The sequence below is a fragment of the Heliconius melpomene genome, chromosome 2 (genome assembly GCF_056956725.1).
Source record: "Heliconius melpomene rosina isolate 202511_hmr_F chromosome 2, ASM5695672v1, whole genome shotgun sequence".
Taxonomy (NCBI): domain Eukaryota; kingdom Metazoa; phylum Arthropoda; class Insecta; order Lepidoptera; family Nymphalidae; genus Heliconius; species Heliconius melpomene.
In genome coordinates, this window is record NC_140390.1 from 8,840,889 (window position 1) to 8,852,708 (window position 11,820).

General features: G+C 38.2%; 1 protein-coding gene and 1 non-coding gene across 2 annotated transcripts; both read right to left on the reverse strand.

The window, feature by feature from the left end:
* Window positions 1-75: 75 nt before the first annotated feature.
* Window positions 76-11,665, reverse strand: LOC146540766 (uncharacterized). The gene is made up of 17 exons (XM_085206168.1): window positions 11,044-11,665; window positions 10,854-10,945; window positions 10,486-10,633; window positions 10,109-10,199; window positions 9,519-9,678; window positions 9,169-9,282; window positions 6,428-6,534; window positions 5,781-5,945; window positions 5,243-5,344; window positions 4,689-4,830; window positions 4,193-4,324; window positions 3,695-3,842; window positions 3,224-3,367; window positions 2,064-2,203; window positions 1,278-1,441; window positions 729-889; window positions 76-284 (listed from the first exon to the last, which is right to left on the reverse strand). The coding sequence occupies exons 1-17, from the start codon at window positions 11,456-11,458 to the stop codon at window positions 181-183; spliced, it is 2,529 nt and encodes an 842-aa protein (XP_085062294.1). The 5' UTR covers window positions 11,459-11,665; the 3' UTR covers window positions 76-180.
* TRNAE-CUC (transfer RNA glutamic acid (anticodon CUC)) lies at window positions 9,704-9,775 on the reverse strand. The gene has a single exon. It is a non-coding gene; the product is annotated as a tRNA-Glu (tRNA).
* Window positions 11,666-11,820: the final 155 nt, after the last annotated feature.

The window sequence follows — 11,820 nt, forward strand, 5'->3', positions numbered from 1 at the left end:
CTTATATATTTTCTATATACAGTCAGCGAACCAAATACAATTTTATTACATTTAGGGATTGGAATTGAAAAATAGTACATATGGATATCTTTAATGTTCAATTTCTAAAGATTTCATTATTAAAAGCAATTTAACAATCTACCATTTAATAAGCCACATTGTATTATAAAAGTAACACGTCTATTTATATTTAATAGCGGGACGGGAGCGCGCTGATGGCGCGTTCCTTGCTTTGGCGCCATTACGTTCCCGCCATTCTGCTTCAAGGCGGGCGTAAACTCCACCTAAAAATATGATGGTGATAAAATCTTCACTTCAACTATGTAAAATTACAGCTTTTTTTCTACATGCGCTTGTGACCGTAATTGTTATAAATTATATGACCGTCGTGAAGCAGGAGTGAATGAGAAGTGACTATAAACGCGACGGCTGTGGGTTCGATTTCCACTCGGGAGAAATAATTATTTATTTATTAATATTTTCATTTCTTAGCTCTGGTACCAGTTCCACCACTCAATATGCAATGCCTCAAAAATCGGTGAAAAATGTCCTAACAATAGGTTCTCTCTGCCTACCCTGGTTTATGCGTGATACAGCGTAAACCTGGAACAAAAAGATGGCATTGCTTTAAGGGAATACGAGTTCATATCTCAACGTTCCGTGCACTATCTATGAAAAAGCAATGAACTGAACGATTTCTTAATATTTTCTTTTCAATCACCACATACCAGGATGAGCCCTCTGCTTAGACGCATGGTGGTGTCGCCTGGCGAGCGCCACGCGCATGTGCTGGGCGGCCTTCTCTTCGAAACGTCTCTGTCCGTCTTGATTACTTCGAGCTGATTGAGAAGATACCCACAGCCTACCCGGTACCCGACCGCGGCGACCACTATGAATAACAATGACTTGTCATGTCACCACATAGAGAAACTGAACACTTCGTTGTCTACTTTTTGTTAGTTCCGTAGCTCAAAATTTCTTCCTTTGAAGTTAAATTTAGGTAATTTTTGACTTTGATGTAATTCCAGCACAGTCGACAAGTAATGGCCGCTCTGAAGTTAAGTATTCTGAGTTTTAGAACATTGCACAGTCGACAAGTAATGGCCGCTCTGAAGTTAAGTATTCTGAGTTTTAGAACATTGCACACTCGAAAAGAAAAATAAAAGAATCTTACAATAAAATCTTCAGCTATCTTCAAGGCGGTCGCGACACGTTAACTATACTGTCCTGTCTATCCTTTATCATTACAATTATCCAAGTTAAAAACCTCTACATACGCGTTTCTAGTAATAGGCGGTACGGGGGCAGGGGGCGGAGCCCTGTTCCGTGGTCGGGAGCGCCGCGGAACGTCTTCTTCGCTGCGCGCGCTGTCTGTGCTCTGTTCACTCGAGTCGCTGGATGTGTCGTCTACTGGATCACCCTCTGTACTACCTGCGCCTGGCTTTGCAAATTATTATATTTTATAATATTTTTGTTTTCTTTTCACACATATTTCGCATTTATTAGTAAAAGGAAAAATAACGGCTATGCAGATAATTTCTCAAATAAGATTTAAAAAATTGAAAGTAGTTAGTAGTTGGACTTAGATAGGTACATCCATTTTCTTCTGGATAAAACATTAATCTATGAATATTCAGTTTTTTATTTGATAAAAAAGTTTACTGTAGAAATTAAAACATTTACTACTTTTATAAATAGATTCATATAGGCAAATAAATAACAATAAATATGAAAAGGACGAATCACAGGACAAATACTGAACCGAAAAGAATATTAATTTAAGCTTAAAAACGACATAAGCATAGACAATCAGTCACGTCACTTAAAAACTTATGAAATGCAATAGACAAATTAATTATAATATCAATACATATACTACTTCAATGATTCTATAGCAATCTAAATACACTATACAATAACTACACAAGTACTAAACTTAAAAAAACTACCTAAACATGAAGGTTGATCGTTCGAACATTAAAACACAAAATCTAAAGCTAAACATAAATTTCTTTAAACACAAAGTTTCAATATAACTAAAAAGATGGTCCTTCGAGCCTTACCTTTAGAGCGCTATCTTCCTTTACCGGGGTCCTAGGTTTGATTTCCCTTCGATCCGGCGAGGCACAGTGGGCGCTCCCTGTCAGCGACTGTGTAGATGCTCGAGGCGCACCCAAAACGGGAGAGCCAGGACGTGTGTTAGCTGCACGTGCCCAGTATGATGGGGTTTTGCGTTATTTTATTTACATTTCTACTTGGGGAATAAATTATTTTCATTTCTTCCCGCTGGTGGTTATGTAGGTAGGTTAAGCAATACGCAAAATCTGTAAAATTCGACAAAAAGGTGGGGAACGGAGTGTATTAACACTAAATTGCCTCTTTTTCTGGATATAGTGTTAAGCTATTTATGAATTAATTATGATATTTAGTGTAACTACAACTAAATAGATTTCTATGTGGGTACCTCATGTTTTATGATTTAGTGAAGAAACCGCTGTGATACTTACTATTATCTCCATTTTTATTGCCAAATGCGTGGTTTTTAAAACTAGTCTGTTAATGAATATTATAGCATTTGTCATAAAAATATTTTTCACTGGTATTCTCTTAAAATTTTCGATTTTTACTACTCGTTTACATTATTGGAACGGAGAGTACCAACACTACATTGACAGATACGTGAGGTGTGTTAATATTTAGTTTTTACAGATATTTTAATATTCGTAAAAATATATTCATTTTAAAAGTACATGATCATGTGCGTAAAATTATATCTCGTACATTTATTTCATTGTAAAGAGAATACCGTGAAAAAAAGAAACAACAAATACTTAAGAATAATTTTGATAAAGCAACGTTATAATGAAACTACGATGTTGCCAATGTGGAGAGTGTATGTACAGCGGTCTTCTATTTGGCTTGGATTTTTCTAATTGGCGCCATGATTTGCTTGTTATGTTTCAAATGTTAGTTCAATTTTTAATTCATTTTAATATTTATTACACAAAACATAAAAAAATATTAAAAAATTAAATAAACCGACTTTTCTTGTCAAGCTTTTATTATTATGACTTTAAAATTAAATTAAATAATATATTAAATAAATAAAAACTTAATAAACAGTAATAATTATGTATCATCCAACCTATATTTTATAATCCAAATTTCCAAGCAAATCACAACACCTTGTCCAAAAAAGGAAAATAAACAAATCAAATCTTACGGTTAAACTTAGTGTTGCTAGTGTACAGCTTGCCGAGTATCCCCAGCGGCTGTCGGGGGGGCGCGAGCTGTATCCCCTCCCACCAAAAAACCTCTTTGCACTGGAGACGCCCGTTCGCGTCTTCTGTGTTCTCTGCAATGTCATCTAATATGTTTGCTAGTTTAAGGTTTAAATTTAAAAAAAAATCAAATCAGCTTCCAGTACAGCAGGGTAGGCAGTGGTAGGTATCCTAGTGTTAAGACGCCACTTTCCGCCGGATTTTCGAGGCATTGTGTGTTGAGTGGCGGAACATAACGCTGGGCGTTTTGCCTTGGTGCCAGAGCGAAATAATGAAAAAATTAATAAATAAAACTTAATTCCCCCGAGTGATTAAAAATTAATTCACCCACCTTGAGCTACAACGGCCTTAAAGTTTAAATATATACGCTTTTTCTATGAGCAAAAAAAGCAAAAAAACCCTAATAAACCTACCTCTAGGCACAAGCCGGGTCAGTCTCTCCGGGAACATCAACTGGGGTGGTCTCATCGCAATTATGTCGCGGAACCTGTTGTATATTTCCATGATGGCCGCGTCCGCCGCCAGACTTTCGTCCGGAACGTGTTCGCGGAATTGACAACCCTAGTTTTGAAAATTATTTCTTTGATTCTAAGATTTACATACCTAATGCTTTCTTTTTAAAAAAAACCAGGAAACCAGAAGGAAGAAATGAAAATATATCTTTCGATTGAGGATCGAAACCACAACCAGTCGCGTTTACAGTCACACTCTGCGACCTTGCGCCACGTTTGGCCTATAAAACTTCAGATTTATTTTATTGATAACAAAACTCTATTATAAATTTGTTGTCGTTAGCATTAGGTATTTGTTGTAAGTTACCTAGAGCACTTAATTTAATTTACAAGAGGCGCGAGTTCGATTACCTTATGTTATACCTTAAGAAATATTTAAAAAATATAATAAAACCTTACAGTATTCCTAGTAATAGTTTCAAATCTGTACGCGCGCTCCCCGCAGCACGCGTAGCGGCCGGCGGCGAGCGGCGCGCGGCCCTCTAGGGCGAACATGTGGGGACCTTGCTCGTGGTGGGAGCACCACTCCATCTGATGACAATCAATGGTGGTAAATGATAAGATTTTCCGAAGTTTCACATATAATTTTTTGTAAGTCAGGTAGAGAGCCGAGGGTAAAGATATTCTGTTGTCTACTTTTCCCGAGAATTAGAGATAGAAATGGGTGGTTGTGACAGAGATGGTTTATTTCTATAAGTGTAAAATTTCATACTATTATCTTGAAATATTCGTTAATTCATTTCATTATGAAGTGACTAAGATAAAGCAAAAAATTGATAAATTGAGTTTTACCTACTTTAAAAAATATATTTAATAAATTAAATGCTCTAACTAGGTTTCGAAGTAGATTCTAGTCTAGGAAAAATATAGTATCCTCAATAAGTCAATTACCTACCTGATAAGCAGGAAAATGTGAATCGCAAAGCTGGCATCGTAAAAAGTGACAGTCTGCCCACAGCCGCCAGTACACGCGGCGCCACGCGCGCAGCTCGCCATACAACCACACTATGTAGTCGTTGAGACTCCAGGATACGTCTCTATATTGAAGAAAACAAATTAGCATCACGCTGTATCCCTCACACACCAGGATAGGCAGGAGGAACATCGTGTTAAGAAACTCTTTTCCCCAAATTTAGGCGTTGAGTGTTCAACGGCGGGACTACACATCAGAGCGAAGAAATGTAAATATAAATTTAAATAAATATTTTATTTCCTCGAGTGGGGATTGAATCCATGATATGGATTTTATATTTATCACATTTCGATTTCTTCGCTCTGGTGTCGAGGCAAACTGTGGCGTTGAGTTCTGCCACTCATTACGCAATGCCTCCAGAATTCGGCAGAAAGTGGGGAACGGAGTGTTTTAACACTAGATTCCCTCTGCCCACCTTGCTGTGTGCGGGCGTGACACTGCTTTAATTTCATTTTTAATTTTAATTATAAACTTACTTAGCATGATTAGATATGACATTTCCGCGCCGGTCGATGCGCATGCTGGCGGGCTGACAGGGGACCTGCTCCGCTATGTGACGACCTAGTAGCTTGTTACACCTGGAAAAAAGCGCTATTTGATGTTTATTGAAGTAAAATACCATTTTTATATTTTACAGGTTTTATTAGTAGAACGATTTTATATGGCAGCAAGTTACACACCTACAAAATAGTATTGTTTAAGATATAGCTTCTTTGTATAAAAAATAAATAAATTTTAAGAAACAAATCAAAAGCGAAGCATAAATGGTCGTATTTTTTGTGTGTTGATATAGAAATTAATTTATTTCTTCGTGTTCCAAAAGACTGTTGTCTACTAGAGACTAAAACTGTATACACGAGATCTAGAAATTGGCTATGCAGTTCAGCTTTATAAGTACCTCTACAAATTCTTGAGAAGAAGGTTCATGATAGATGGGCAGATAGAGCCATAAGTGGGAGGAGTCACAACAATCCAACAAGGTTTTAATTTTTTTTTCTATTTGAAAAAACTAACTTGCTACACTTAAAAAGCGTCGCCAGCGTGGCGTAGTGTCCGCGCAGCGTCTCCGGCACCGGCTCGGCCAGCGACAGGATCATTTTGCAGTAGAGACGCGACTGTATCTTGTCTTTGCGATCACGTATCGCCTCCAGCTCCGCGTTGGTGTACATCGCTGCGAGCCTGTTGTATAAATAAATAAATGATGCCGTACGGCGCAGGGGCACAAGAGTGTGATTGTAACGGCGACGTTTGTGGGTTCGATCCCCCACTCGAGGAAATGAGTTGTTATTTATTAATATTTTCATTTCTTCGTTCTGACATCAAAGCCTGATGTGCGGGGGATACAGAGTGAAAAATTATTTGTAACGTTTATGTAATTTTATATTAAGAAAGAATATGTTATTTAAAAGGCGCAGGCTCAATTCCAGCTACATTTACAAAAAACATAAAGGTTTCTTAATTTATAAATAATCAATATTATAATTGTAGTTTTTTTTTACTTTAAAATATATTTTTTTTATTTTAAAAGAATTGAAGTTATTAATGTCAGCCTCCCCTCCCCCCTGCGGGATACAGCGTGAAACTAAAAAACCACGGTAGTAAAATGTTCATAAATTACATAATCAAACAAGTTTCATATAAAAGTTTTCCTATATCATTACCTAGTTAAAAGTGCGTCACTGAGACACGCCAGGTTGGTGGAAGTCTTCACGATGTCGTTCATGTGCGCGTGGCAGTAGATCAAACAGTCGTGGAGGAGGGGCTCCATCTGTTTACCATAGAGTACTATAAATAGGTAACTTAGAGAGAATAATTAATTTACAGATTAAAGAGGAGAGTTCGATTCGAATTCGAACTTCTGCGCGGTGAGTCGTGGGATAAGAAGCTCGAGGGGCTCGCTCCATCGCACCAGGCATTCTGGGCGCTGTCGCGAGCTTTTAGAGTCGATTGTCTCTCGACTATGCCTCCTCTAGCTAGGTCAGATTTTTCAATTGCCGCCGATGACACCGAAAAAGCGGAATGTCTCGCTGACAGTTTAGAGGCTCAATGTACCCCGAGTAGTCAGCCCTGCGATCCGAGCCACATTGCGCGTGTGGATTCCGCGGTCGCAGAATGGGCGCTGACGCCCCCGCAAGGGGAACCGCTCCGCCCGACCTCTGAAGACGAGGTCAAAGTCATCATCAAAAACCTCAAAGATAGGAAGGCCCCGGGGCCCGATAAATTGTCTAATAAAATGTTCAAGTCCCTACCGGCTCAGTTCATATCTCTATTGGTCATTATTTTCAATTCCCTTCTTAAGTCGTGCTCATTCCCCGACGAATGGAAGGAGGCCATAGTCATAGGCATTCCCAAGCCTAATAAGCCGCGGAATATCCCGTCCAGTTATCGACCTATTAGCCTTCTCAGCTGTTTAGGTAAAATTTACGAGAGAATCATTCTCGTTAGACTCTCAGAGGTGGTAGAGGCCGACTCTCTGCTCTGCAATGAGCAATTCGGTTTCAGAAAGAAACATTCCGCCATACATCAAGTCCTTCCTACACAACCTTAGGGATCCTTCTCACAGCAATACAGCTGCTATTTTTCTCGATATAGCGAAAGCTTTCGATAAAGTCTGGCATAACGGCTTGATTTACAAGCTGCGCGCCGTTTACGGCTTGCCAGACTGTCTCGTACACATCCTGCGGGACTTTCTCTCGAATAGATACTTTCGCTATAAAGTCGAAGGCACTCTCTCTTCCCCCCGCCTCCTCCGCGCAGGCGTGCCACAAGGCTCTACGCTAAGTCCTATCCTGTACTCGTTGTACTCCAGTGATATCCCGCTCACTCCGGGTGTTCACCTGGCTATGTACGCCGACGATACAGCCCTCTTCACAACCTCGCGTTGTACTATCCTATTAAAAAATCGACTCCAGAAAGCGGCCCGCGCACTCGGTGAGTGGTTCCGCCAATGGAGAATCGAAGTCAATCCCGAGAAGAGTAAAGCAATACTCTTCCCTCTCAATAAAAATATAAGAGTCTCTACCATCCATCTCTTAGACAAACCCATTCCCTGGGAAAAACAGGTCAAATATCTAGGTGTCACTCTAGACTCTAGATTAACTTTCAAACCCCACATTACAAAAGTCTGCAATAAAGCAAAGTACATTCTCAATAGATTATATTATCTCATAAACAAGAATAGTAAAATGTCACTTAGAAATAAGCTGACACTATACAAAGCTTGTATTAGACCTGTCCTTACTTACGCTTGCGTTGCGTTCGCGCACACCAAGCTTGCTCCCTTGCAAAAAGTGCAAAATAAATTCCTGCGCATCGCATCAGGTTCCCCCTGGTACGTGCGTAATGTCGACCTACATAGAGATTTTGAACTGGAATCGATTCACGAGCACTGCAAACGCTTAGCGAAGCGCTACTTTGAGCGCGCAGGCTCGCACGCGAACCCCCTCGTCGCCGAGGCGTGTAATTACACGCCTCACGCGATTCGTAGACGCCCGCGTAGCGTCCTCTTAGACCCCGATGACGCCATTACCGTAGCAAACGGCCCGTACGTAGGTAGGAAACACACTACACACGCACGACACACACACCGTCGTCGCCGGAATCAACGACGTAGTCTAGCTTATCTCACGGCCCGGCGGCGCCTCGGCGCCGTCGGGTCCAGCGGTTAGGGACCGTTAGCTCCCTTAGATTAGTCTAATTTTATCCCCCGGTCGCGGCTTCTGTGTCGCGGCCGGCTTTGCTTAGAATAGGGAAACTCCCAGCCCGCTCGACGACCGCAAGCCGAGGTTCGAGCCCCGCAGGGGGCGCCCTTGCGTCGTCGGCACTCCCCACAGGCAGCCACACAGTGCCTGCATATTTTCAGGGACAGAGTACCCTCTTCCCTACCCACCCGGTGTCGCTGTAAAGGCCAGTAAGGCTAACAGCATTAAAGTCAAGTCCGAAAAAAAAAAAAAAAAAAAAAAAGAATAATTAAATATAATATATAATTTGTTGAATTTATAGGTTAGAGCGAGACCTCGAGCTACTTATTTAATATCGCTTCACGCTGTATCCCGCACAAAGAAAGGGAGGCAGAGGGAACCTAGGAAACAAGCGTTAAGAAATTCCGTTCCCATTAAGATACGTTCGCTTCCGCATCCGCGTCCTTTGTGTATCGAGTACCGGGACTCATCGCTCCCCAATTTTGCGTATTGTCTCGTTTCCAGAGTGAGAAAAATATTAAGAAATTTCATTCCCCCAAGTGGGATCGAATCTACAACGCGCCACGACGCGGCTTCCTATTAATTTTAACATCGCAATGTTATACCTATGTATTAGTTTTATACGGTATCCCTTGTGGAACCATATAATTCCTGTACAACGAAAAAGACGAAGAGGAGAAGTTGGCAAAAGAAGTTCTTACTTGTAGAAAAGAAGCTGACACAAGTATCGGTACGACATTATGAGGATCTAGGAGTGGCCAGTCAGCTACGAGGATAGTGTCCCGCTTGACCCATCGCATCAACCAATCAAAAATCTAAAAAAAAATGTAAAAGCACCTACTAAATTATAATTATTTTAAATACTATCTATTACAGTATTACACTGACATTTTTTATAATTATATTTATTTTAATATTTTAGAATTTTTCGTAGGTACACAATTTTAATTTTTATTATTTTTTCTTTACGTTTGAATTGTATTAATAAAATATAGGATTATTTATTGTTTAATTTTTTTATTATATTAAAAATATTTAAGGAAAAATAAACCTGAATATCACAGTGTACAGAAATATCCATATCCTCCAGTCGCTGCCCAGCGGTGACATCGGCAAAGTAGCCCATTTTAGAAATCAATAGTTTTTGGGGACACTTAAAATCTTTCTTCAGGCCTTTTACTTCATCGCATACATGAATTTCTACGTCGCCACTAAAAAAAAGCCAAATAAAAAAGTTTCCGATACCGGGAATCGAACCCGAGCCTCCTGGGTGAGAGCCAGGTATCCTAGCCACTAGACCATATCGGATATACAACAAGAAGTTAAAATTATCAAACATAAAATATTTTAAATATGTATAGGTAACATTTTTTTAGTTTTTTATTATAATATCCAAATTAAACATTCATTATGATAAATTATAATTATATGAAAAATATTATAACTGTTGAGATGATTCAGTTACCCAAAAATAGCTCTTTCTATATATCACGGTCGTTCGTTAGTAACGTTCGGATACTTCAACGAAAAAATATACCTACATTTTTCATTGGGTTGGAAATCGGGAATAAAATTTTTGAAACTTTTTGACGAAAAATAATATATAAACTTTCGTATCATAATTTCAGAGATATAACTTACTCTTGTTTTTGATTGCAACGTTCTTGTGCCGCTATAACTGAAGATTTGCGACGTCCTAAACGATCTCTTGATTCCTTCTCATTAACAAAACCTAAGGCAGAGAAAAAATATATCCTATTATAAAAACTAAAGTACGTCGTGGCGCAGTGACGTCTGACTATAAACACGATGGTTGCGTGTTCGATACCCAATCAGAGAAATGAATTATGAGAACAAGACATGTTTCGATATTGAGTTCCACCTTCTACACGCAGTGTCACGAAAATGGCAAAAGATGGAAACAGACACTCCGTTAACACTAGGTTCCGTCTACTATGTACGCGACAGAGTAAAGATAGAAAACAAAATTGTATAAATATAAGAAAAATCTTATTTACCACCAAAGCTAGCAGGTTTCTTTACATCAGTCGATGTATTTGACGGAGTTTTTTTTATAATTGGAGCGTAAACACTTGTAGTTTTTGATGGCTTTTTATATCCTACCAAATATGGTAGAATAGAGTCCAATATCCCCTCGTTGATTACCTGAATGAAAAAGGAAAAATCTTTTAACTCTTATAGCGCCATCTCTACGTGGTGTGTAGAAATGAAAGTGTTAAATTATATTTTTATATAATTTATATTTCTTTATATTATTACCACTGAAAAGAAAATGATAAATATACACGATGACTCATATTATTCAACATAAGAAATATATTTCACTTATATAAAAATAATCAATAGAATAATGAAAAACTCATACATCGTTTAATTTGCAGTTTAAATTTGCTTCAGTCCATACACCCAGCATCTCTACTCTAGCTTCTGAAGGTAGAGATCGTCTGCGAGCTTTATCTGTAGAAATTAAAAATTCAATAAATTTGAAATTTAAAGTAAACTTGATGTAGTTATAGTATTTGAGTAATAACACGAATGTCTTTGATCTTTCTTACTCTCTATTTCGCTACAGCTGTATCTCTTTTCAATACGTTCTGTTTCGCTATTCTTCTTTTCAATGGCAGTGTCACTTTTACTAATTATAGGCTTTTGTTCAGAATAAGCTGTTTGGTACAGTAAATCTCTCTCTTGTTGTTCAATCACGTGATTAATAACCGTCAATTTAGTTAATTCTTCCCAATTAATTTTAGAGCCCTCATCTTCGTCGCCTTCCAAATGTTCGTAGACTTGATATGCAGTTTTCATAAAATCAAAGAAATCTTTAACTGTAATCACTTCTGCTGGCATATTCTTTACAATAGAATTTCTTCTAGACGACGGCTCGGATTTTGTAGGACTTCTACTTTTCTTACCATCTCCTCTTTGCATAAACATAGAAGATGAATCTGTTTCAGGATTTGGACTTGCCATTTTAGATACGTGATCAATTTAATTTTTAGGTCAAAAATATAAGCCTTCTTGATGTGTTCTATTAGTATCGATCTAACAAGTTTGCCGGAAAATTATGTAGTGTTTATCAATGACCATGTGTATTTTACAGATTTGCTGTCGTAAATTAAATTTGGATTTAATTTAAAACAAAATATGTATTTAATACAATAATAAATAACTAATAAACAAAAACGTCAGGAGAACTAAGTATATTATACTGTATTGATAAGGTTGTCAGAAATAAATCATTATATATTTTTTTTTATACATTTTGGCTATCAAAGAAGGTAAGCTTTAATAGCCTTCATATTATTTTTTTTTTATTGTTTAATTTGGGCTAC

Coding starts and splice junctions, on each gene's coding strand:
- LOC146540766 (XM_085206168.1), bottom strand. CDS start 11,458: ATGGCAAGTCCAAATCCTGAAACAGATTCATCTTCTATGTTTATGCAA. Junction 10,946..11,043: donor CAGCTGTAGCGAAATAGAGA/GTAAGAAAGATC, acceptor TAATTTCTACAG/ATAAAGCTCGCAGACGATCT. Junction 3,843..4,192: donor AAACTATTACTAGGAATACT/GTAAGGTTTTAT, acceptor TTTCAAAACTAG/GGTTGTCAATTCCGCGAACA.